General features: G+C 37.6%; 2 protein-coding genes across 4 annotated transcripts; one reads left to right on the forward strand and one right to left on the reverse strand.

The window, feature by feature from the left end:
• The first annotated feature begins 300 nt into the window (after nt 1-300).
• On the forward strand, nt 301-4,710 carry LOC105057319 (probable glycerol-3-phosphate acyltransferase 3). The gene is made up of 2 exons (XM_010939906.3): nt 301-1,174; nt 3,567-4,710. Exons 1-2 carry the CDS (start codon nt 341-343, stop codon nt 4,449-4,451), a joined length of 1,719 nt encoding a protein of 572 aa, XP_010938208.2. The 5' UTR covers nt 301-340; the 3' UTR covers nt 4,452-4,710.
• Nucleotides 4,711-4,877: 167 nt separating this feature from the next.
• On the reverse strand, nt 4,878-21,215 carry LOC105057320 (nuclear poly(A) polymerase 3). 3 transcript variants are annotated; one of them, XM_010939907.4, is made up of 10 exons: nt 20,729-21,212; nt 20,510-20,587; nt 13,884-13,991; nt 12,203-12,265; nt 11,951-12,112; nt 11,010-11,120; nt 8,289-8,351; nt 7,883-8,182; nt 6,177-6,341; nt 4,878-5,571 (listed from the first exon to the last, which is right to left on the reverse strand). In XM_010939907.4, exons 1-10 carry the CDS (start codon nt 20,999-21,001, stop codon nt 5,179-5,181), a joined length of 1,716 nt encoding a protein of 571 aa, XP_010938209.1. In that variant the 5' UTR covers nt 21,002-21,212; the 3' UTR covers nt 4,878-5,178. The 3 variants fall into 3 exon arrangements, with proteins under 3 accessions (XP_010938209.1, XP_010938210.1, XP_019710447.1); XM_010939908.4 differs by lacking the exon at nt 6,177-6,341 and having other exon boundaries at nt 20,729-21,215; XM_019854888.3 differs by lacking the exon at nt 11,010-11,120 and having other exon boundaries at nt 20,729-21,213.
• Between the last annotated feature and the right edge of the window lie 4,874 nt (nt 21,216-26,089).

Raw genomic sequence — 26,089 nt, forward strand, 5'->3', positions numbered from 1 at the left:
CTTGCTATTTGACTTTGAGAAATTATATGGTACATGGTGTGGTACATAACGCCAATCATAGCCTCTCGTTTACCATCTTGCTATTTGACTTTGAGAAATTATATGGTATATCGTGTGGTGCATTGCTGCCAATCATAACCTTTCATTTTTGTAAATATTATTCTTCAAGTATTCATCTCAATACATTGCTATAGAAAAGAGTGATTTTGATTAGTGACATACAAAATCATGAGGTGCATGCCATATTGGATATAATTTCATGCAGACTTCGGCCTAGAATAGATCAACGTACAATTTTTCTGGACCACAAGCCAGCGAGCCTAGTCAAACCGGGCATGCCATGCCATTTTGGTTATTTAAACCAAAACCAGGGTTAATATATGCCATAACCATTTATATATCCACAGCCTTACGTATGGCTCCTCTGCAAAACCCAACTCGAGTCGAGAGGGAGAGAGTGAGAGAGAAGAGAGGAGTTCAAATGGCATCAAAGGCTTTCTCCAAGTCCTTGCTCTCCTTCCACCGCTTCCTTCGCCGAAGGCTGTACAACCCACTATTCCTCCACCGAAGAACTCCCCATGGATCCCACCTAAAGTTTCAGAAGAGCCTCCTCCCTATGGAGCAGCTCTCGGGCCGAACACTAGTGTTTGATGTGGAGGGAGGCCTCTTGAGGTCCTCCTCCACCTTCCCTTACTTCATGCTTGTGGCCTTGGAGGCTGGAGGCTTCTCGAGGGGCCTTCTCCTCTTGCTTTTATACCCTTTACTTTGCTATTTCAGCCATGAGGTGGGGCTCAGGATGATGACCATGGTGTGCTTCTTTGGGATAAGGAAGGAGGGGTTGAGGGTTGGGAGAGCAGTACTGCCCAAGTTCTTCTTGGAGGATCTGGGCTTGGAGGGTTTTGAAGTCTTGAAGAGGGCTAGGATGAGGGTTTGTCATACAAGAATGCCAAGGGTCATGGTGGAAGGGTTTCTGAAAGAGTACTTGGGGGTGGAAGTGGTGGTTGGAAGGGAGCTGAAGGAGTTTGGTGGGTATTACACTGGACTAATGGAGGAGGAGGGCGAGGTGGAGCTGGAAACGAAGGCATTATTTGGCCAAGAAGATTCGAGCGAAGGTTCCTTCGGCATTGGAAGTTGCACCAACTCTGCTCGGCACCACCTTTTCTCTCGTTGCAAGGTAATTAAGTGGAAATATGTTTTACTTTTTCATACAAAAACCTATGTTCATGTCGCAAATGTTTATTTTCTTTATGTTTATAACTTACGTTACATGACTTAAGGTTAATTCACAGAGGGTGTGAATTAAGAAACCACCGTCGCTATAGCTGATATAAAAGGAGGATTTCTTTTGCATCAAGTGGTCATATAAAGGAGTGTAGGTCAAGGGAACCCACTCCATATCCTCACCCAAGTTGGGACCAAAAGGACACCTTGTCGGTAAAGCCCATGTGGCTCTTTTAAATTTTAATTATGATACTTTTGTTCATTACAAGACATTACGACAATACGTCCAGATTTTTTACCATGCATGGCCTCCACCTCCCATTTCTTTTTTTTTTTTTTTCTTGGTTGGGGTTGGAGGTTTTTTTTTTTTTTGTGGCGGGGTGGGGGGGCCGGGGGGGCGTTGTGGGGGAGGTGAATTGTACCTCTACTATCTACTTTTCTCTGATTTTTTTTATTAAGCTTATTGAATTGATTATTTATATTGTTCTGTAACAATGAAATAATATTAAGCCCAAAAGCATATGATGGTGATACCATCTATTTTTCAAGCTCTAAGATACATACATAGGAAGCATCCTGAAATCAATTTTTTTTCCCAAGTGAGAACCAAAAGGAGCAAATCCATGTATTTTAAAGAATAAAAGTTTCATATTTTCAAATTTCATAATGCATGCAACGCATTTTTTAGCACCAAAAACATGATTCTTATATACATGATAGCAAATTTGCAATCCATTCAATAAGTAATTTGTTGTAAGAAAAACCAACAAGACCCGGCCTTTTAAAAAAAAAAAAAGAGAGAAAATAACCATGGCCCGGCCTTATTATACTTTCCCAGAAAAATGGGCCCCCCATCATCAACTTTCTCTCTCCTTCGCCGCTGGCATGCCAGCTGGTACAAACAAGGGCCACGCTCTCATGAAACTCGCGACCCCGTAAATGGCACGAACCAATTACCTCATGCCACGTGGGAAACCCACCAGAAAGCGTCATTCTTTTTAGTCTCTACCTGAAACGACTCTTCCACTTTCCGGAACCACCTACTTCTCCTGTCGTCGTTCTCTTGAAGGTTTCTGACATGACTTCTGTCTGTATGTGGAATACACTGGGGATACGTACGACGCATTAGTTGGCATCCAAACGCATCCATGCATGTTCATTAAATCACTTGCCCCTGGGCACCAATACGCACTTATTCGTACATCACAGCCTACACATGCATGAGAAATTTATTAGTTTGCTCGGGCCATAGCTGAGTAGTGGACCAATCAAACCACAACCTAACACCAAAGATGGACAGAAAATTAGAAAAACAATACAGATATATTTGTGTTGGTTTGTGATTAGAATCCATCAGCTCAACGATGTATCTGATCCAACTAAAAATTTCATTACTTGCAAATAACAGATTCTGCATGCCAATGAGTGCAGACAAAAGGACTCGTCCGCTAGGTTGAACTCATCCTTAGAAATGGGTCCATTAGTCATCAAATCTCAAGGTTCATGTGGATGGATTTTGGGTGCCTATTGTCTAAAACATAATGAAGGCCCTACTACAGAAAATGATACTTATTATCTTATTCAAACGCCAACGACAAACAATCCAAACTCTCTACTAGCACCGATTAATCAGTTAGCCATTTTTAGTTGAAGATAGAAAAAGTTAGAGCATGTAAGAAGATTAAGTAGCCCCGGTAGGTAAACTAAGGGTTTCCCCAAGGAGATAGCCAGTGTAAATACCAATCAAGGCATCTATGTATGGCTGCAATACTTTGAACCGATAGATTATGGAGGATGTTAAGAAAGTCACCGTTGGGTGAAAGCTACCATGGCCTTGAAATGATGGTGTTTCTTTCATATTATATATTATAAATAAATTATATATATATATATATATATATATATAAATCTATGTATGTATCTATGTATGTATACGTGTGTGTGTATATGTATGTATGTATATGTATGTATGTATGTATATATATGTATATGTATGTATGTATGTATCTATGTATGTGTGTGTGTGTATATATATATAATATGTGTGTGTGTATATATGTATGTATGTATGTATGTATGTGTATGTATGTATATGAGATATTATCTATTTTGGTTTCTGACAATATGACATGCGGTTTTACGATTTTGTCCTTTGAAAGATGACTCACGAGGGACACGAGGGAGAAAAGATCCTATTTCATAAAAGTAAAATTTTTTCTTGATTCATAATCAATATAGAACTAATGATGCCCCTCCATCTATACCATAATAGCATAATAATGAAATATACTAAGCAAAAAGATTGAAAAAGGCTAACAATTTGCCATGCTGTTTTCTAATTGCAGGAAGTCCACCTGGTAACAGAATCTGAGAAGAGGACCTGGCATGCCTTGCCAAGAGAGCAATACCCAAAGAAGTTGGTGTTCCATGACGGCAGAGTGGCCTTCAGGCCAACCCCAATGAACACACTTCTCATGTTCCTCTGGCTACCACTTGGTGTCCCCCTATCCCTCTTTAGATCCTCAGTGTTCTTGCTTCTGCCCTACAGAATAGCCATTCCCATTGGAGCCTTCTCCGGGATGAAGTCCAGGCTCATATCTCCCCCCACCTTCAACACCCAACGCCCGCCCGATGCTCGCGGTCACCTCTACGTCTGCAACCACCGGACCCTCCTCGACCCAATCTACATCTCCGCTGCGCTCAACAAGCTCGTGACCGCTGTCACCTACAGCATCAGCCCCATCTCCGAAGCTTTATCGCCCATCAGAACAATGCGGCTGACGCGTAACAAAGAGGAAGACAGGAGAAGAATGGCGAGGCTCTTGAATCGAGGAGACCTTGTGGTGTGCGCTGAAGGGACCACCTGTAGGGAACCATACCTTCTGAGGTTCAGTCCACTGTTTGCAGAGTTGACGGACACGGTTATTCCAGTGGCACTGGTCACCAGGGTGAGCATGTTTTATGGCACCACAGCAAGTGGATTCAAGTTCTTGGATCCCTTCTACTTCCTCGCAAATCCATACCCAGAGTACGACGTTGAGTTTCTGGAGAATGTATCGACGAATTCCATTGATGGAAGGAGTTGCAGAAGCCATGACGTAGCCAACCATGTCCAGCACAAGATTGGAGACGCCCTGGGCTTTGAGTGCACCACACTTACCAGGAAGGACAAGTACATGATGCTTGCTGGCAACGAAGGGATTGTTGACACGAAGCCAAAAAGATTGTGATACAGAACCAGGAGGAACCTAGGGATCATCTGAGAATGATGCTAGAATACTTGCAACAGACACGAAGCCAAAAAGATTGTGATACAGAACCAAGAGGAACCTCAGGATCATCTGAGAATGATGCTAGAATACTAGCAAACAGACTATAGCTTGTTTATTCTTGTGTGGATAAAGATCATAGCTTGTATTTCTGCTTGGCGCTCTACCGCAACATAGACTTGTTTATTATTGTACTCATTCTTTGATCTGAAATAGGAGAAAAGTAGAAGACAAATTTTGATAATACACCAATAGTATTCTTGGAAAAACGAGCAACCAACGGTTCGAACCTAGTATGTGAGTGGTGAAATCGACACGCTTCTCTCAATAACACCAATCATGAACTTGAAATAACTGGTTCAAAGAGAAGACTACAAATGCTTTGGCTGTGAAAAAAAGAATGTTATTAACTTAAACATTACAAATCATATACAATTTAGGGTTAATACCAGCCAAAAAAACACCGATTACACCCTACTTATATGTGCACTCTTTTACACCCCCAAAACCGGTAATCCCAGGCGCTTGAATAGCTTGTTCCACAGGTATCCTCAACTGACCATCTGAGAAGCACGAAGCACAAGCCCAAAAGCCGAGATATCTCAGCAATCACCTCTGAAATCAAAAACTCAAACCCACGAAGAGGGACAATGCAACCACCACCAAAACAGTTACTATAACTGGTCATCTATCCAACAGCGCTCTGGTACTCTCTATCAGACGCCACATAACCCACAAAATATTGTGGAAGATACTGCGAGTAAACCGGTTTTCTCAGATGATTGTAATCCAATATTCTCCAGCATGCCTTTGATCTCTTTGTGACCCTAGAGTCGATCTGTACACATTTAGGAAGCTGCGTGGACTTGACAATTGACAATTCCAGTTTACAGCGGGTACTCTTGTCACCATAAATATCCTTGTTGACACTTTTAATGAAGTCCTCTTTAACAGAGTCAGTGTCCATAAAAATGGTCTCATTAGGTAACAAGCCCCAGTAGAACACTGTGTTAGGCTCAGCCACATCATGATCCACATATTCTGTAGGGTTCGGGTCACAGAATCCTTGTAACATCTCCAGCTGCATAAAATTGCAAAGCTTCAGTAGAGCTTCAATAGTAAAAGAAAGCAAATAGCAACTAATAACTGCATCGGTTCTTATTTTATATGCCAGCTTTGAACACAACTGGCATAGATGTGGAAAAGCTTGAAATATCACCAATGTTGGCCCTGGATAGAAATTTTTGACGAATGAAGCTCCATAAAATGGACACCAAACAAGACGGATTAGGCTTCACGTTTATAGTTCATACAGAGAAATGGCAGGTTCCACGTATTACCTGGTAAAATTTGTGAAGGGCAAACAAATAGTTTAACTGTGGAAAGCCCTATAAATTATGACAGCTAGGATTTTCAGTACAAAGGAATACAAGTAGCATGGATGGTTATAAGAAACACCCACATATGTTTACAGATTATGCATCTGGAAAACCAAATCTAAGGAATGAATTGATTTTGCAAGCTTATGCTGGGCAAGTACGGACAATGAAGAGCAAAAACTGTAGATAACTGAAAAAGGTAGACAAATTTCAGGTTTCATCGTAACTTTACTCACTCCACACAGCCCCTTGACAAGCAGCTATTGCATGCAGGATATGGAGAGAATAAAAAGGTGGGACCGATCACCTTGAGAAGGAGACTGCGGAAGCGTGACTTCACCCATCCTACCCAGTCACATAATTCATCACCATCAGGAGCAGCAAGGAAAATTCGAACAAAATGATCATACTTTTTGGTATAAGGATATGCTTCAAAAAGAAAACTCCAGTCGAAATTCACCCTCCCAACATCCTGTAATTGAGAACACATACACATGAAAGCGGTAAAAAAAGTACACTTAGAAAAATGTCTTTTTCAAGAGTCAACTCTTAGGCCATCATACGACTATTAGAACATCTCTCTCTCTCTCTCTCTCTCCAACTCTCTCACACAGGCCAAGCACGAAAAGGTTTTAAATGCTTACCATCACTTAGAAAACCTTAATATCATTGCACTGATCACAAATACGGTTCACCCTGTTAAGCAGGTAACTGTGAAACACACAAAGCTCTTACAGATATATATGGTCTTCAACATGTGTTTATAATTTCAAGAATGTAGCAGCCATACGGGAAAAGAACTATCTTGGCATACTCATTCAACTAGTTGGGAAACAAGAACTTATTGCAAGAACAGATCATGTGATACTCCAAATGAGGCAAGTGTCTATAAAAATCACTGAGGTTTCCAAAAAATGAAGACCACCAAATCTCATGGCGTCAACAACTTATGGCCAGTTAGTAAATTTCACAACTACTTCAGATGAATATCCTTGTAGCACAGCAAACAGTCCAATTCACAAGACATTAACAAAAAATTGAAAGATGCTGAGTAACTAGCAAGCAGCAAACATATGGGAAGACGCTTGTCAGCAGAAATCATTCCCTAATTGGTCAAATACAGAACAAACTTAGCTGCGAGCAAAGTATAAACGCTTACACATAACTGCATCCTTTTTTACCTCCCAACAACAGAACAATGATCAGCCATATATTTGTAAATGCATAAAGACAGGACCTACTTACATGGCATGGAACTCAGTTCTAAGCAGGACTATCAAATTAGTTCATAAGGATGATCATAAGACCACTATTGTTTTAATCTTTAGAATTTTTTTGTAGTTTGCCTCATTTACAACTAAAATGCTACCAGCACTAAAGCAGAATATACTTAAGGTAGAGAAGTGGTCAGTCTAGATAAAACAAGACATAAGCTGCAACAGATTAATATCTAGTAAAAATGTTGAAAAGAAAAGTGAAGGTGTTTAGCACTAAAGGAGGGCCAATAACGAAGTCATGTACTCATGTTGGTCCCATAAAGTAGAAAATCTGTGTTTGATTCAAATGTTTACCAGAGAGTTAATGGTAGATATCGAGCATTAATGATATATTTTCTCATATATTTTTTTTCCAGTTTACCATATGTAGGGACTACAAAAACTACATAAAAAGGAAAATAGCAAGGTGTAAGAGCACCGAACAGAAAGTCCTTGAGTATAACTAACAGCACCTAAATGAAAGTCTTTAAGTATAACTAAGAGCACCTAAGATTCAACCACGGCATGAGCTGGACGCCAGTTTCCACTCCTGATGCTCAAGGTGCAAGTCTCCTTTTTTTTTAAAGAAAAATGCATATCATTTAAATCCATTATCACAAGCAGTCACGCCAACCTACCATACTTCCAAGTGCCTTTGATCAAAAGCAATCAAACACATCTCCGATAGAACAGCCAGACAATTTGAAGGAAAGAGTATATATGGCATTATCTTGCACATTGAAAAACAGAGGTCTACCTTGGTCATATTAAATCCCCGCTGGAACTCCTCCATGATTCGGCGAAAGGTGGATCTTGTAATATTAGAATTGCAAAACTCAAACGGCCAACAAGGCATCATTATAGGCATGAGCAGGCGTAAATCAGGAGACTTGAATGGTATAGATAGGTCTTGCAATATCATTGGCGTGGGCCAAGGCCAGTGCAAAAAGGTGTCAAAGAAAATAGCTATGAGAACATTCAAACTGCCATTTGGATGCCTCTGACAAACATAAGCTGCAAGGACTGCCAAATGAATCCCTCCAAAGAAGCCAAGTAACTGCAAATGATAAGAGAATCCACGCATTTTGGTTCAGCATATACAAAGACATATTAAGAGCAAGTAACTAGAATATTTAACCAACATAAACATCCAAAACACACACATGAGAATAAACTCCACGCCTTCTTGCCCATAATTTAATGCACCGCAACATCGACTGGAAGTTCTGCATGTAAAATAAAATGAGAATTGAATTCAGAAGCAGAAATACATACAACACAAATCGAGTGTTGACTACTTTCAACTGTTTCTGTTTCTTAGAAACCAGGATACACAATTGTCGAACATTTGTTCGATAAATATTCTCGAGTCTGATAAGCTTGCACCTTATAATGCAGTGTACAAGGAACCAAAGTTGCAAACCAATCTCAACTAGCTAACTTGCACAAAAGCACATATTGTACAATGATGAGAAACTTAAAGATGGAAACAAAATTGGTTCCCCACAATGCCAACAACGTGACTTGCTAGCAATCATCACATCAATCCCAAAGAACAGGCTTAGTATTCAAAATGCAGGAACAGAAAACATAGAATAATAAGTTCAACTTGTAAACTCAGATGAGGTACAGTCACGTGAATATATATTGGCATCTTGAAATTACTCAAGGTAGGGAATCCACAAAAAGTTGTTCAATCAGTTTACCACCAATATTCCAATGCATGCCCAAATTCTGCACATGCTAAATACACCTATAAAAAGGCATTGGACTGCAGATAAAGATACCAGGTACTGTGCTGGTGTTCTGTGGCTACACATTGCGACACCCATGTAGTAAATACACTTCGCCAAGAAAATTAGAAAAATAATATCCAGTTATGCATTATGTGCAACTATAAGCCTCTCCTTCTACTTGCAATATATAGACTACTAATATGCATGGTGCAAAAAATATAGACAACCTAAGTTGCATCATAATATCATATCAGCAATTATGTCGAGATATGTGCATCATTCCTGCCACGTATCCAAGGATAGATGTGCTGTTGGAAAAATAACCATTCTGACAATTTTTATTTCAAACCACAAAAGGGGGACCTTTATTTTTTGTTTCAGACAGGTTATGCATGAGCAAATTGTTTAATACCTAAGAAAGAGAAACTTTAAGTTTAAGAAATGGATAGAGCAAATTGTTTAATACCTAAGAAAGAGAAACTTTAACTTTAAGAAATGGATATTGTACGTACAATTCATTTTCTACTTGTGTTCTTAATGAAAGTTATAAAACACACCACACACAAAAAAAAAAAAAAACAAAAACAAAAAAAAAATTATTCTAACTTTTAAGACACTACAGGTGCACCAAACTTGCAATCAGTAACAATGCAAAAATAGGTCCAAGCTAACTGCTGCATCCCCATTTTCAATTTTAGTCATGTTCTGGTATCTTTTCAGGATTTCTTACTCATGATATTAAAAACTAAAGATATAATGCATCTTAATTTATTAAAAACCCTAAAAAATTCTTCATTAAACATCTATTTTTTCAACAGCACATCCAGTTAAAGAAATTTTTTTAAAAATATATTGGATTTTTAAAGAAATTACTCGATGTTTCACTAAAAAATCACCATAAACTACTTAGCTAGCAGCCATCAAAAATACCCCTACAACAACAACACAAGGAAATGGAAATGCCCACCAATTAATACCTCTGAGGTTGAGAGAACTAAATGCAGTACCATATATGCTAATTGGGAGAGTCAAGAAATCATTTTGACACCAAGTAAGATCAGAAGAATTCCAAACAAATTAAAATGCATTTAATTGGAAAGAAAGACTACATTCCTGGTAGTGATTTTACAGCAACGCAGTACTGTACATTGATGGTACTACAAAGTACTCCATCTACAGTGAAAGGACATCCTTCATTGGGAGGAAAACTGAAGGTCGATGAAGAAGAAAGACAGAAAGCCTCCCACTTGATAAAACTATGAGCAGCCAACATAGATTGTTGAAAAATGAGAAATCTACTAGACGTTTGCATAGGAATGATACATTGGGATTTTACAAAATTTCAACAAGGAGTTGAAGCAGATGAATAATGAATCATAATATTTGTCATTCACAGAAGGCTTGTAAAGAACGTAAGGATACATTGGCAGTTTACAAAATTTGCAGGATTTCAACATATTACAGAAATGTGGCCCACAAACACTAGGAAACAAATAGTGTCACACAAATTAAAAGGGACTTGGAAAAAATAGTTTCAAATGATACAAGATTCAGGCCAAAAGGAGTGAAAATCCTGCAGGCCAGTTAAAACTTACATTACGGAAGATGGACTGATTTAGCATTTTTCTTTATATAAATTAACCGAAATTAAGCAGTTTAGGCCTTCCATTGGCCAGAAACGGTTATTTGAGATGCCAGCCAATTTTCTACCACACTGACAAACAACTTGCATCACTTTATTTGATTAACAACCTCATATTGTCAATTTGTCCCATCGTCCAGCAAAACCAGTATTCAGTTAACAGCAAATGCAGACTTGGAGTTGCACCGATAACATTTGATATTTAACTCAGCAATAACATTTGATATTTTACTTGAAGAGTTGCAACAAAGTATCAGGAAAATCCCAAGCTATTGTCATTTTTCAAAAAGCACAAGAAATCAAAATGCTTGAGCAGGCACCCACTTCAACAGTAGAACTGTTGAAGGCTAGAAGCATATCAAAATCTGGACAATTAAACCCAACTTCCCAAAAAAAAAAAAAAACAATTTCAACAAAAGAAATTTGACTAAAATTAAAGAAAGACAAAAAGAAATGAAGATGACATCATGAAAAACTTTACCAGAAAATTATTACCATAAAGATACCTTCAAATTTGGCACTAGTTGAAGGATGCATGTATTGACATGCACTCCAGATAGACTTCTCCAACTGGTTTCATCAGCTACCACTAAGGACTCATCAAAAATATCCACATCCTGAAATTCTTTTGAGGGAAATAATCAGTTCAGATTGTGGGAAAATGAAACAGAGCTTCATTTTGAAGATCTTACATTGTGATATTCAGTTTTTATGAATCAATTTTTTACTGATGAAACCACATCTGAATCTGTGTAAGATGTCATTATAGTATATGCTGCAAGGTCTGCGGCAAGTATACATGATTAGATTGAATACAGACAAACCCACACCTCAATGTGCAAGCTGTCATTTATTGTATGCCACAAGGACTACAGCAAGTACATGATTTGATAGTTGATACTTATCTTGAATCACACCAGTTGATGTATACTAATCTTTGCAAATTTTTAAAGTTAATTTTTGAATAAGAAACAGCAGTAGTATTACACACTACACAGTTTACAGGAACGTTAATTTATCTTTTACATAAAGCTACATGACGTATTAATTTTTTGGCAAGGATCAAAGCTTGCATCATAAAAGGATAACGTACGATGACAATTTCAAAAATTTATGCTTTGAGTTTTGAATATGTGAAACATGGCACTGCTAATGTAGCAACCAATACACTGAATTTCTTTGTAGCACATAGAGGAAATTATGAAATCCTTTATTGCCATGAGGACAAGAATATAAACAAGTATGACATAGACGATTACAGATATACAACCAAAAGGCACCATGAATCATATACACCATAAAAATACCAATAACTTCAACAAATGCAATAAAATTATAAGAATGATAGACGAAAAAACATATAGACAGCTGTCCAAGGAACCACCAACTTAAACAAATATAAAAGTATATCCCCAAAAATTATGAGGCAACAGCATGAGACACTTACTTGAGGGACAGAGGTTGCTTGAATCTGGGCATACGGAAAATCAATTGAAATCCCATTGAATTTAAAGCGCATTAGTGGAACTTTGGCGCTCTTGACACAGTGAATTTCCGACACTTCTGGCCTGCTTTGCAGCATATTCAGTAGAACAATGAAAAAGTCCTCCTACAAAGCAAATGCACATGCATTTTAGAAGTGATATTGCTTTTCAGATAATTTCATAAGCAACAAGCAGATGGGTGAAGGGGAACTCACTTCCATTGTTGCAAAATAAGGACCAACACATAAAACATCGATATCAGATTCAGATCCATGAACCTGACATAACACAAAATATTTTAGTTTGGCAATCCTAATTCATCAGCGACAAAAATCTAGCACATGTAAACATTAAATAAGAAATAAATATGAGCTTCCACAAATATAGTCAATAGCTGCAAAAGAATTTAACGCAAACTGATTCCTGGCTCTTGGTTCAACTTCCATTTTCTGAATAATCCTTGGCCAAGTTTCATTTAACAGGTAAAGCTAACATGGCTTTTGTACACACCTATTGACAGGCTACAAACAAAAATAAATAATGGCCATCAAAACAAAAGGGCTGGAATGAAATCAAAAGCGCTGGAATGAAACGGCTGGTCAACATGGACTTCAACTGAGGGGCAGGAATCAATTTCACCAACAAAATAGCTGGTACAAATGTAAGTCATGATTTAGAAGCCAAAAAAAAAAAAAAAAGAGTATTAGTTATAACCAACAAAAATGTTTATATCTAAGTAAGAAATATTTCAATTGGCACAAGGTTCATAAACAACAAGGTGACTAATTGAAAATAAAAAAAATAAATAAACTTGTTGTTGGATTCAACAAATACGATGAATTAAAATATTTCAACAGTAGAGATTACCCAAAAAAAAAAAACACTAGACATTTCAAAAAAAATGTCATTCTTTTCACCAATTACAAAAGGTTTCAATGGTCAAGTCTAAGATCAAATGCCTTACATCTCTAAGGAAAAGTGCAACCATACCTGAGACAATCATCAATTCAAAACTTTAACACAACAAGGGTCCAAGCACACTCATGACATGCATCACATGGAACAAATAATAATGATCAGATTACAACATGAACCAACTAATCCAATGAGGCAATCTTTTTAATACTTTTTTTGTTGAATGCCTCTCATGGGGTTTGTGATCATTACTAAATGGACATAAAGTGTCAACATATCACACTGAAAAAATGGACTCTCCAACTGAACCAATATATGTGTATACATTGGCATCAATGCACATCCACAATCACTCACAGATGCACGCGCACAGCTGACAAAGAGATTGATGAATACTTTATCAGCAGATAATAAACTGATAAACGTTCCATCATGGCAAACATGTAGCAGTTAAGGTGCAAGAATCTATCAAAATGACATGATATATGCTGCACATTTGGAAACAAAGTAAAACTTAAGAAGACAAACCACATCCATATGATAGAACTGCTGATAGGAACAAAAAGAAATAGTTAGTTTTGCATCAAAAATAATCAAATGCGGACTGAATTCTCAAAACAAACCATCAAAGGCAAGAACTGAACTTCCAATTACTCACCCTAAATGGATGAAAACATAAAATTCCTTGAACAAAGACTACCAGAACTAGCTTTTTTACAGGTCTAAAAACTGCTAGCAATTATGATGGAAAAATATTAGAACACAGATGCAGAAGTATGCTGTGAAACATAGCAAGAAGACAATAGAACTATAATCTCAAAGATATTGCTGGTTGCTAAATATTATTGCATCACAAGGTAAAACAGATACAGAAATCATTCTCATCCATATGAAAATTTAAGATACAGATGACTTCTTATAGAATAAAGATGGAGTTATTTCTCGTTTGTTACAGCAGAAGTCAAGATAAAAATTACTTACTCCCAGGCCATATGAACCATATGTCAAAATTGTTGCACTTGCGCTAGCAACCACATCCTTGTGGAGCCAGTGTTGCCAAGCCACCTTCTTTATCCATGTCAAAACTATCTGTATGATCATAACCATAATTGTACATCATTTGCATCGTAATAACCAAAAAAACACATAAGGGTGATAATAAAAAAAGTAAAAATAGTTCCTAGAGAGAGATTGCTGATTTATAACACATCATTACAAAAAAATGAAACATTATTTACATTCATAAATAATCATGATGATATATTAGTCATCCAAAAAAAAAATATTCAATATGTCAAAAACAACCTCATTTATATTAAAAAAGAAGTAAGATTTGTTTTATTTTAATTGTACAATTGTCAAGTTGGAGTAGACAAATTGTGTTGACCAAGTGATGCAGCCACTATATTAGTGGATTACTTGGAGGAGGAAATGCACAAGAAAGGCAAGACTGACATTATTGATGGCCTAGATACATGATTCAACACAGTATTTACTAACTAGCATAGACTTTAATTAATCGTTGTAATACTGCACATGACAACTTTCAAATATCAGCATTCAAATTCCAATAATCCCGCTAATTGATGAAGGCCATCAGCCCAAATTTGTTCCCAAATTCCATTATTCCAAGGGCCAATGGAAACCCCAAAGTGCAAAGTTTTTGTTGTAGAAAAATTTTTTCTCAATTTCGTTGGTCAAATAAATCCTTTAGGATTTCACAGGCATTTTTTCATTGATTGTACTTTCTATTTCTGGGAAATTTAGGAGATTTGGAGCTTTTCTCTTTCTGGTAAATTTTGAAAGATCCACTATAAGGAAGCCTAGGATTAGTCTGAGGGCAAACTTAATTTCTCATCCATCATATTTTTTGTGGATTAATTTTTTCCACCGTTCCTATCTCGTCTTTGTACATCTTCTACACACAATCTCTTTTAAGGCTGCATCACCAAAGCTACAATTAGTCTATCACCTACTCCTGATGGATTGCAACTAAATGTTTTCAAAGGTATTTAAAAATGCAATGGAAGAACAACCCTTACAAATGTAGCTAGACAAACAAATTGTTCTAAGGATATGTACACATCTCCAACATATCCCCACAGAAACCATTATAAATGTTAGACCAATGATACAAGCTCAAGTGTCTCTTCTTTTGATGATGATGTATAAATTTCTAGGAATAACTTAATGCAGAGAAAATTTCAATACGAGAATTATATAGCCAGTAGTAAATTCCACACAATGTGGCAACCAGAAAGCATGAGCATACGTCATAAGGTTCCAAAAACATGCATAAGCAAGGAAGGACCAAAGTGAACTCAAATCATAGCCCATGTTGGGACAGGCTTGACTCCTACATGCATATGGCAAGTTGCTTATATTTGCAGGCCCATTAGAAACTAGGACAAACCTAAGACAGCAGTAGCCAATTGCACTCGATTACCAGTGCTAATGTTCTACCGGTTGGGTAATAAAAGCTATGTCCATTATCTTAGAAAGAGAATTCCCTGTCATTACAACTTATATTCCAGTAAAGGGAAATCCCATCATTGATTTATCCAAGGTTAGAAGCAACGACTGAAACCGATCTGACCAGCCTGAGATTGACTAAAATTTTTGGTTTCGGACAATTTCGACCAGTTTTGGCTAGTTCCCATAAGTTTTGGCCAAGTTTCAGTAGTTTCAACCGAAATAACTACAACTGCTAATTTTTACTTATTTTTGTTTAACAAGTTAATATGCTTAAAGTTTCTAAAATTGACTGTGAAATACACATACGTAAAAGGTTTTGATTATAAAATTTGTGTTATTCTTGTTTAACTTTGTTATTATGAAGGGTAAGCTACATATTGAAATAATAAAATTAATTATGTTTTAATTATGTGGGTTTCTCGCTTGCTTAGATGGATTATTTAAGCAAAATAGCATGAAACATGCTTATATGATTTTTTTTTCTTATCTTTTTTGCTTAGATGGGTTCTTAACATGGGAAAATGTTCTCAGACGAGTGTTATCTTGCTTAAATGGAGATTGGCTTTTCGGATCAAATGAGAACTACAATGAAATATATTTAGATGGATTATTCCTTAATTAGATGAATTATTGAAATGAAAAAAATGAAAAATATATAGGAAAAATTAGTAATAATACAAAAATAACAGTAAATAAGGAAAACTTTAAAAAAATAGAGACAAGTGTAGGTAATTTGTAAAAGTTAAAGAAAATGTAGAAAACACATTTCATTATATGGTGACTGGAAAACTTAGTATCCTAAAACTACACAAACTATGATACTAAGTAACTCAAATCACAAAAAGATAATATAAAATAACTTACCTAGATTTTATTATTTTCCATTTTTTGAGATCTTTCTAACTTTTTTGACTAAGACTCCAAAACTAGGAGCATAATTGTCCAAACTGCCAAAACCACCAAAATTGCCAAAACTGAAACTCTACTTAAATGAACAAAAACCATGGAACTGTTACCTTTGTCTAAGGACTACCAATTGTTCAGCTTAGGGCAATCAATGAAAAAGTCTAACATGACCAAAATATGGGAGTTCAGTGTGCAACAATATAGTGGAAATCCTTCAAACATCGCACCAGTAAGATCCAACATGGGATGAATATAGTATTGAAACATGTATGACCTCATAAATCTTTCCTAGAGTATGGAGAATATTCAAGGTGCTGATTTAAAGTCATCCATTAACCTAAACTAAAGAATTGCAGATGATTTGCAAGACTAACCTCATGATAACATAGCTGCCGTCATTAGTACAACTACAAACATTTATGATAAAATTCCATTATGCCTTATTATTCAGGTTTTCGAGAATTCACTATAGCCCAAGTAATCCATGTTGCCACCATCAATCAAAAGCTCATTAGTTGCTACTCTGCATGTAAAAATTTTCTGAAAGACACTTTGATGCCTTCAGTTTCTTTCTATTTGGAACATAGCCAAAATTTTCAAACTTTCCCACTAGGATGATTCTTTACAAATATATTCTCTCTTCCTTATGACCCATACATCTTTGAAAAACTTGTGCTTTATCAACTTACCTTTAATCTATAACCTATAACAAAAACGAGAGTTTCAAATTTCCAAATATTCTCTATAGATTCTGTACATCAAATTTATAGTTCAAAGAGCCCTTGAAAAAACATATATATATTTAGGAAACTTCACTAAAAGCATATATCTTCAAAGGATAGGAAACTTCACTAAACACATATATCCTCACAGGGCATAAAGGTAAAAAAGCCTAAATACTTGTTCACTTTGAAAAAAATTCCCGCACACTACATTACTAATCATTCTCTTCCATTTTGTATTACATCGATGCACTTGTAGAAATGTAACAAATGTTCAGAGCTGCAGGCCTCACTAGATAAACTCCCCCTTCCTTTGGCCAGATTGATGCTACATGTGACCTCCTCAAGGCATAAATCCATTTTCCATGAAGGTGGGCCCATGGAGATTGGGACAAATAAACCCACGTAAATAAGCCACTCTCATAAGCACAAAAGTTAGACCAAGAGAAAACTTGAGCCCTTATTTGACACTATATCCCACCATTTCCTTACTTTTTTCATTTATAAATTTATTTTACATATGATGGTCATCACTGTTGCACAACTTACCTATCAGATGTTCCCTATTTGGCAAACTCAACCATTATTGGGATCTAAGTAATGAGTGTATCGATCAAGTTCTAAATGCAGATATTTCGAAACAATGGCAAACTCTTAAACCATTATTAAAATTACTATTATTGCATAGTCAACCACTAATTAAACATTTTTTGACATCAATAGCTGAGGATCTAACAATGTTTATCAGGCATAATAATGTAACATACCGGAAAATAATAAAATGATACCACTATATGCTCAAGACTCAAATTGATTTAATGGAGATATGAACTAACTACATACTGGTCTTCTTCTTGTTTCTATTTTGATTGTTATCACAAGATGACACATAAATACTGATCATTATTTGAATGCCAAATATATATTACATATAAGAAAGACCAAAAAGTAAAATACCAGCCATTCTAAACATTATTTCCATCATTCTTTAGACCATGCTATTGACCGATCAAATCAATTTCCATTTCTACTCAATATATCAAGCTTGAATGTCTTTGTGATGCACAACCATCAATGTTTGGAAAGGCTAAAAGAACAATGCATGCATGCATGCATGCATGCATCAATGCATGCATGCATACATACATACATATATATAAGTTCTCCCTCTTAAGTCTCTCCCAATGTTTATGATCAAGAGTTTTAACCCCACTAATTATTTTATTTTTTGTTTATACAGTGCTTTTTATCATAACAATATTTTAATAATTCATATACAATTTCTATATGTTTTATCTTGTATAGCATTTTTTCCTTCAATGTGCAATGCATGTGCCATTTTGAAACTAACCTTTTGTGGATATGAGAAGAGAGGGGCAAGACATAGAACTTTTTGACTTTGTGGTACCTTCAGCATCATGTAAATTCTTGGGGTTGCAATCATCAAAAAGGTTATCAAGTGAGATCATAAAACCAATAGAATGTCGTTCGTAAAGCACTTTGGAAGTTCACCAAATGATCATTTGTGAACCTTTCAATTTCAGACATCTCTCACAACTATGTTGAGCCTATGAGGCTATGATAGATGCTTGCCATGATATCAAACAAATCTTGGAATGGCAATGGGCTAGATCGAGTTGGATTTGACTCGGGACAAGTTGAAATCGGTCAAAAATCTCAATCCTTACCCGATTCATTTATAATCGAGTTGGAAAATGTAAACCCATACTCAACCTATTTATTTTATATAAAACCATACCCACCTACCAACCCATTTAAGTTTCATTCATCCATCATACACATGACTGAGAAATAAAACAAAGCATGGTATGCAAAGATCACAAATGACAAAGTCAATTTTAACTTCAGATATATCATTATAACAACAATCAACTTAGTATGTTATCAAACTAATTAAAAACAAAGGTAGCAAAAATGCAACCCTGCATCCCAAAATCTCATGAACCACCATGTTCATCATTCTTTCTAACCCTTTTTTTTAGTGTTTGGTTCCCGATTAAAATCACCACAAGTCAGCCATTGAGTTGGGGGCTAAACCCAGACCCCCCATTATATATGGGTTCATCTTAAGTTGACCTGGAATTGACCCAACTTGAAGTGTGGGGGGGGGGGGGGGGAACTGGCATGAAATCCGTTTATCCTGGGTGAGTTCATGTTGATTGGTAACACAGGTCAGATTTTGCCACCCCTGAATACTGCACTGATATTATACCACAGGCAATGGTCTTGTACTCTTGTACGAGGGAAATGAAGGGCTCAAATATTATGGAAGGGACTAATGATATATAGGCTTAATATATTGCTATAAATATCATTGATATACAGCTTAACACATTGCAATTAATGTCATGCTTACCAAAAAATTGAGTATCTGATGGAAACAACAGTTGTGCACAAATAGTAGGAACTAATATCTAATAATGTATTGAATTATTCAGTTAGCAGGTAGCTGATAGGTAAGATTAAAAATGTTTGAAATCTCTGGGTGAATCTATTGATCAACAATGAAGGTAAATATCTAATACTGTTTAAAGATCCTTATAAGCCTGCAAAAACCAGCATACTTGTAAAGCCACATCCTCTGATGATTTTTCGCTTTAAAATGTAAGATTATGACATCTCACAATAGATATATTTTGGCATTGCTGACAAATTATTTCCACAAGAACCAATCCAACTGGCCAAAATCAAGAATTACTGGAACATCTTGACTAAAGCCAAAATGCTGTTATTAAAACTGCTGAATTGGGTTTCCTATTAAGCAGCAGCAGCAGCAGCAGCAGAGAATCTTTTATTTTGATTAAATTGTAGAAAACACATCTAACTTTATTGAATGCCCATGCAAGCTTTTTCCATGTTGCACCTCCCCCAGACGTCTAGCTCTCTGTGTGCATTCGGTGTGCATGTGCTGGTGATGGGTGTTTCTAAAACATGTTCAGATTCATTCTTTGAAAATGACATGTTCAAGAGATGCCTGCACTTGCAATGAAACAGAACGTCAAGGGAATTTCAAATCCTGCCCTGCACCATCAACATTACTGCTCTCCCCAACGTGTGGATATGCCCTAAAAGTTAGGTTCCTTTTATATTTCCCGTTTCCTGCACCTGTCCACCCTGTTCGCCAACAGATATCCATTATTCCATAATTGATCCAATTAAACTATAACTTAGATTATGAACACGCAATCACTCCCCTCCCCAATTCAACTATATTCCCTTTTTCCCTTTATAAATCTACGAATTGTCACATGACACAAGATCTTCTCTCGTGCCAAACAAAAAGGCAACATCAGATTCCAATAGCAAAAACACATAAAATAGCTACAACCATCTTTATGATTTTATAATTGCCACTTTTAACAGAGTAAAAGAAAGAAAGAAAGGAAAAAAGAAAAAAAAAAAGAAAAGAAAAAAAAAACTAACAACAGTATACATACAGAGATAGAGATAGTAAATTGCATACAATAATCTAAACTCAAAGACCTGCTTAAGCTGATCGATCACATCTCTCCTCTTCATCTCCTCTTCCTGAGTCGGCACCAGACCCTCCTTATCCATGAACTATAATCGGGAATGCAATCACCGAACAATAACAATAAATCAATTGGTATAAGAAAAAGAAAAGTAAATCAAGAAAAATCAAAGGGAAACGTTTATTGAGAAAACACGCAAGAGAAAGAAAGAAACAGAGTCGATGAACACCTGAAGGAGGGCTTGAGTCCTTTGCTGGTCCATCTGGATCAAGACGGTGGGATTCAAGCGCACAGACGTGGCGACGACCACCGGACCAGCCGGAACCAAGACAGGGTATGGAGGGGCGGCCGCGACCGGCACGGAGTAGAATCCGCCCGGAGGCGGCGGGGGCGGGGGTGGGGGCGGCAGCGGAGAGGGGAGTATTAGGGTTCCGGGGTCGATCAGCGGGGGAGCGGGCACGGGCACGACGATCCTCCTCTGGGTCCAGCAAGCACTTGCCATACACCGCTCGGGGGTAAGGGAGGTGACGGACGGTCGGATCGGCCGATCGGAAGGGAGAAAAGGGCGGTTGGAGACCGACAACTGTGACGGAAAGGGCAGGCTCGCTTTCTGGGGAAAAGAAATGGGTACAGTGGGTGGGAAAAGCCGGAAGCGGAACAGAGGAAGAACAGTCGGAGTGGTACGGGGCTTATACAGGCGACGCTTAAATGAACTGGTCCAGGGGCTATGCCCAATTACGGAAACGCCACTGTGATTTGAATTTACGCGTGTTGAGTCGGTGGAAGACGACAAGTGGCGGATTCCAAGAAGTTTCGAGAAGGATTAAATGAGATGGATTGACAGGCCTTGGGCCTTAGCCTGTGAAGAACATGTTATGCAATGTATTTGGGCCCAAGGTTCAATTTTTTTTGAAAAAATAAAAAGAAAACCGGGGCATTCTTTCAACATAGAACTAGCTTAATTTAATACACCTTGAGTTTAAAGAATTTCAAAATGGACCATAAAGTTAGTTAAATGGTTTAACATAAATTTGAACCCTGTCTAGCATCCAAGACCATTAAGATGATGTTATGAGAGATGATTTTGCCCTCATCTAACCTCTCAATTTCTTTTCAAGCCATACCAACAGGTCTTTGTCTAACTTCTCTTCTTCTCTTTTTATCCCTTCTCACTTTAACCACCTCCTCCTATTCTAATATCTTATCCTCCTCTTTAAATCTCATAGCTCAACCCTCCTCTCCATTTAACTTAGATCCAAACCTCATCTGCTCTCTTTCTCATCCATTTTCTCCATCAACCTCCCTCTAATTATCTCCTTCCTCTCCCTCTCTTATATTGCCAACCTCCTTTTCTCTATTGCCACATATGTTGCCCTCACCTTTAACCTCATATGAGGCATCCTGTACACCATACTCCCCATCACTATCATCCACTCTATCTCCATCTTCATCCTCAAGATCGTCGATTGCATGGAGACCAAGAATCATAGCATGAACCATGTTGTCAAGGGCATCTTTCACCCTGATCAAATATGCCTCCGATGCTAAGAGATCATGACCACTCTTGTTGCTCCTACGAGCAGTGCAAAGTACCTCTACCTCACTGCTTTCTTAAAAAATCTGACTCAACTACTTCTCTTTCACAATCTGATAAAAGAGAGGCTTCTTAAATCTCCTTAACAAGTGTTTGGAGCAATAAATATAGGGACAAAGCAATGATGTAGGGGAAGGAACACTAATTACTTTTTACTCCTCCTTCCTTTTTTCCTTGTATACTTGCTCGTGGAGACTGTTGGCCTGCTCTCTCTTCAATAAATAATTCAATATTGTTGCCTTATACGAGAGGAAGGAGAGGAGGAAAAAAAATATAAGGAAGATAGGTATTTTATAGAAAAATAAAAGAGGAGCTAGAGAACTAGCTTAAAGAGAAATCAAAGACCAAGCTTAAAATAGTTGCTTCCACGGAGAAAAGGTACATGATATACTCAAGCCCTAATTTCCTTCTGGTTAAAACTAAATAAATAACACCATTAAGATGTGCAACTAAAACAAGGGCTTTTTAGTTCTAAAAGTCTTATCTGACTGTCACATGATAAAATCTTATAAGCTCAAGAGATGGACGGTGAGATTATATTGATCAACTTAACTAACTTTATGGAGTGCTTTGAAATTTTTTAAATCTAAGGGGTACTAAATGAAGCTACCTCGAGATGTCTAAGTAATTTTTTCTAGGGAGAATCTTATTAGGGGGGCATATGATTATAAAAACAAGCCCCTATTGATAACTCACTAAGCATAGTTCACAAATTTATGAGAAAAAAAATTACCTAGAAATAGAGGCACACTTCTTAGTATTGTGTGTGTGTGTATATATATATAGGGTTAGGGGCATAAACAAGCCGAGCTTACACAAGCCTAAGTCTAATGAAGATCGAGTTAATTTTTAGTTGGAAAGTTGACATTTAGTATGATTTGTTTACCACTATTTTAAGCCCGATTTGAGTTTACTTTTGAATCGAGCTGAAACGAGCCTAATCAATCAAGTTGAAAATTGTAAATTGAGCTAAAAATCATCTCAAGATTGATGCAGATCTGAATTAGCATTTAATAGATTAAAAAATTAAATAAATATTCGAATTTGAAACAATCCTAACATGGTGGATCTTTAGATTTAAGTCACAATCTAAACTTTCATATATGCACATATTTATATATGTATGTACATTTTGTATGTATAAAATTGCTGCCAAAATATATTATAAAATTAAGTTTACTGACAAATATATGAGCTAAATTTGACCCATTTATCAATATTTAATGTAGATAAGGAATCTATAGAATGGACCAATTTGAAAATGCTGTCCATCAAAATGCATGTGGCAACAAAAATGCTATCTAAATGAGGTATTATCATAGAAACTGTACTAATCCATAGACATAGCCACCACACCATCCTAATTGAGCTGGTCCAAGCCGAGAATAAATACAAGAGCTGCCCGATGATGAAAATGTAACAAAAAGAAATCAATATTGTTGCGGCCAATCCCCTCGTCGTCTGATCGTCGAGAACGTGCACCTACAAGAAAAGTCCTCACTGGCCAGAGATGCCTCCGGCTGAGATCCTCCGACGCTCAAGTCAGAGAGAAGACTAGGCAACAGTGGAAAAAAAATCAGAGGCTCAGCGAGAGAGAGCTTGAGAGAGCTTACCAAAATTGTTGCCTTACCCCGTTTTATAGTAGAATGCGGTATGATCCCGCCATTAATGGTATAGACAACTGGGGAGTTGTCAAATCGTCGGGGGGCTATCAAATCACCGAAGGTTGTCAGGTCATAAGAATTAACCCATGTTCTTAGCAGGACAACGCCCCATGGTGGTCGTACAGCATGTCCTTGGCAGGACAACAGCCCATGGCGGTTGTACGGCGTTTGGACGGGCTGGCCGACTATATGTCGGTATTTGGTTGCTGAGACGTCGGATGATGACTCGGAAACACCGTCGGCTGATCTGGTGCCTTGTGGAAGTCGGATATCGGCTGCCACCCTCGACAGTGAGTTGGTGATATGGGTTCAACCGTTCGGCCGGTTGGAAACAGTATTGGTCTGTTTGGCCGGCATACCTTTGGTCGGATATTGTTGGCAGTCATTATTGGAGTCGTCTGTCCGTCCGGTGGGTAGAGTCGGGCGTCGGTCGGACCGTTCTGAGGATAAATCGGCGTATAGGGGTCGATCGGTATATCCCAACAAATATCAATATTAATATCAATATCTGCTTGAAACTCGGTATTCTATTATCTTGGTTTTCCTTCAGATTGTTTCCATGCTCCCAGCAAATCTTCGTTATGACCCTGTTTTGAACAATACTGAAAGTTCCTCCATGGACCCTAGTAAATCAGTTGACGGTCTCATCTATGCTTCATTTCTTACTCGTGGTTTTTATGATATGGCTTTGTGTTTGTACCCTCAGCTCCTGGTTTTGTCCAAATATACCTTTTGTCTGTATTTTGTAACAGGGTTGTCCTTATGTAAACTCTTTATTTCTTCCCTTTAGTTGTCTCCCCACAATATGAAGGTACATGACCCACACCACACATACAACATGCTTAAAAGGGGGAAATGTCATCAGAACCAATGGTGTTGTCCCCACTCATCAGAACCAACTCCGGATTTGAACTAATTTGAAACAATAAATTCAGCAAACACTTTGCCTACTATTTAGTGTAGTCAAGTGCTTAATTCCAAACCACATGGACAAAGCTAATCCTAATTCCTAAACTACCACCAGATGTATACAGTGGTTTCATGAATCTTTACGCCGTGCACAAGAATTTTTGAGTTTCTAGCTTGTGTCGTTTCCATTTCAGATATAAAACTGGTTAATTCTGTCATGTGTACTTCTGTTGGAAGAAAGCCTTCTGGCTCAAAGGTACTTGGAGTCAGTTACTGTGAAATAGGATTTAATGGCTGGTCTAACTGCCGTTTAAAGAGAGGAGTTCAAAGTAACAAGCCTATATGTAAGCTATCAACAAAGCAATATTTATCAAACATATAAAACCGCCCACAGCTGTTAAAAAAAACGGAAAAGAAAGAAAACCAAACACAGACAAAATATTTGCTCTCCAACTTCTCTAACATTACTAGTTTTCTTACATACATAAGTTTGTGCCTTGTGGCTCACCATTTATGCTCTTTGGCCTCAAATGCTACAACCACAGAAGACAAAGAAGAGACACATGGACAGAACCAAAGCGAGCGTCTCAATCGCCACCACGAAGGCCCACAGGATGTCGTCGATGAACGAGAAGCCGATCCCCGGCCACCGGGACACCGTGCCGGCCCAACCCAGGGTGAGACCGGAGAGGTCGAACGACGGCCACCGGAAGATGGAGCTCGGCGTGCTCCGATTAAAGCTGGAGATGATGTCTCCCATCCACCGGAGTATTGATTGAGGTGATGAAGCTCCTCCCATCTCCCCCGTTTGTCACCGTCCAGCTTCTACTGGTCTTGGAGTTGATATTTTTGGGAGGAGGTCGGTTCGGTGAATCGTCATATCTAATGGGTGTTAATATCTCGTTTCGTTTGGGGTCATCGTGTCTCACATCAAGAGTGTCTTCACTTGCGAAGTTTGGGCGAGTTACCGCTTTGAGGGAGTCCACGTCTTTCGCTTTCAGGCACGTCACTACGGTCTTCTTTTTCTTACTTGTTGGGATCTTGCTAATGGATGATCTGATGATGTGGGTATCCACCAGAGTATTTAAAAAGGCTAAACGTATACCACGCTTCCAATTTAAGTAGATGCAGATCATATCTTGGCATCACAGACTTAGGGATGGTAACGATTGTTAGGTAATTTTAATTTTTATTATATTTAGATCATGCTTTTATATTTATATAAAAATTAAATTATAAATAAATTATATCTTGCATCATCGTGTATTCAATACGATGATTCTGTAACAAACAGGATGTCCGATTTTCTCCTGTGGGATGTCTGATCTTCTCTCTCTTCATCCTCCTTCTTAACATAGATAATCGATGGGAATCCTTCACATTTTTTTAAGAGTTGAAAAAATAGACCAGCACACCTCTCAAT

The sequence above is a fragment of the Elaeis guineensis genome, chromosome 14 (assembly GCF_000442705.2).
Source record: "Elaeis guineensis isolate ETL-2024a chromosome 14, EG11, whole genome shotgun sequence".
NCBI classification, from domain to species: Eukaryota; Viridiplantae; Streptophyta; class Magnoliopsida; order Arecales; family Arecaceae; genus Elaeis; species Elaeis guineensis.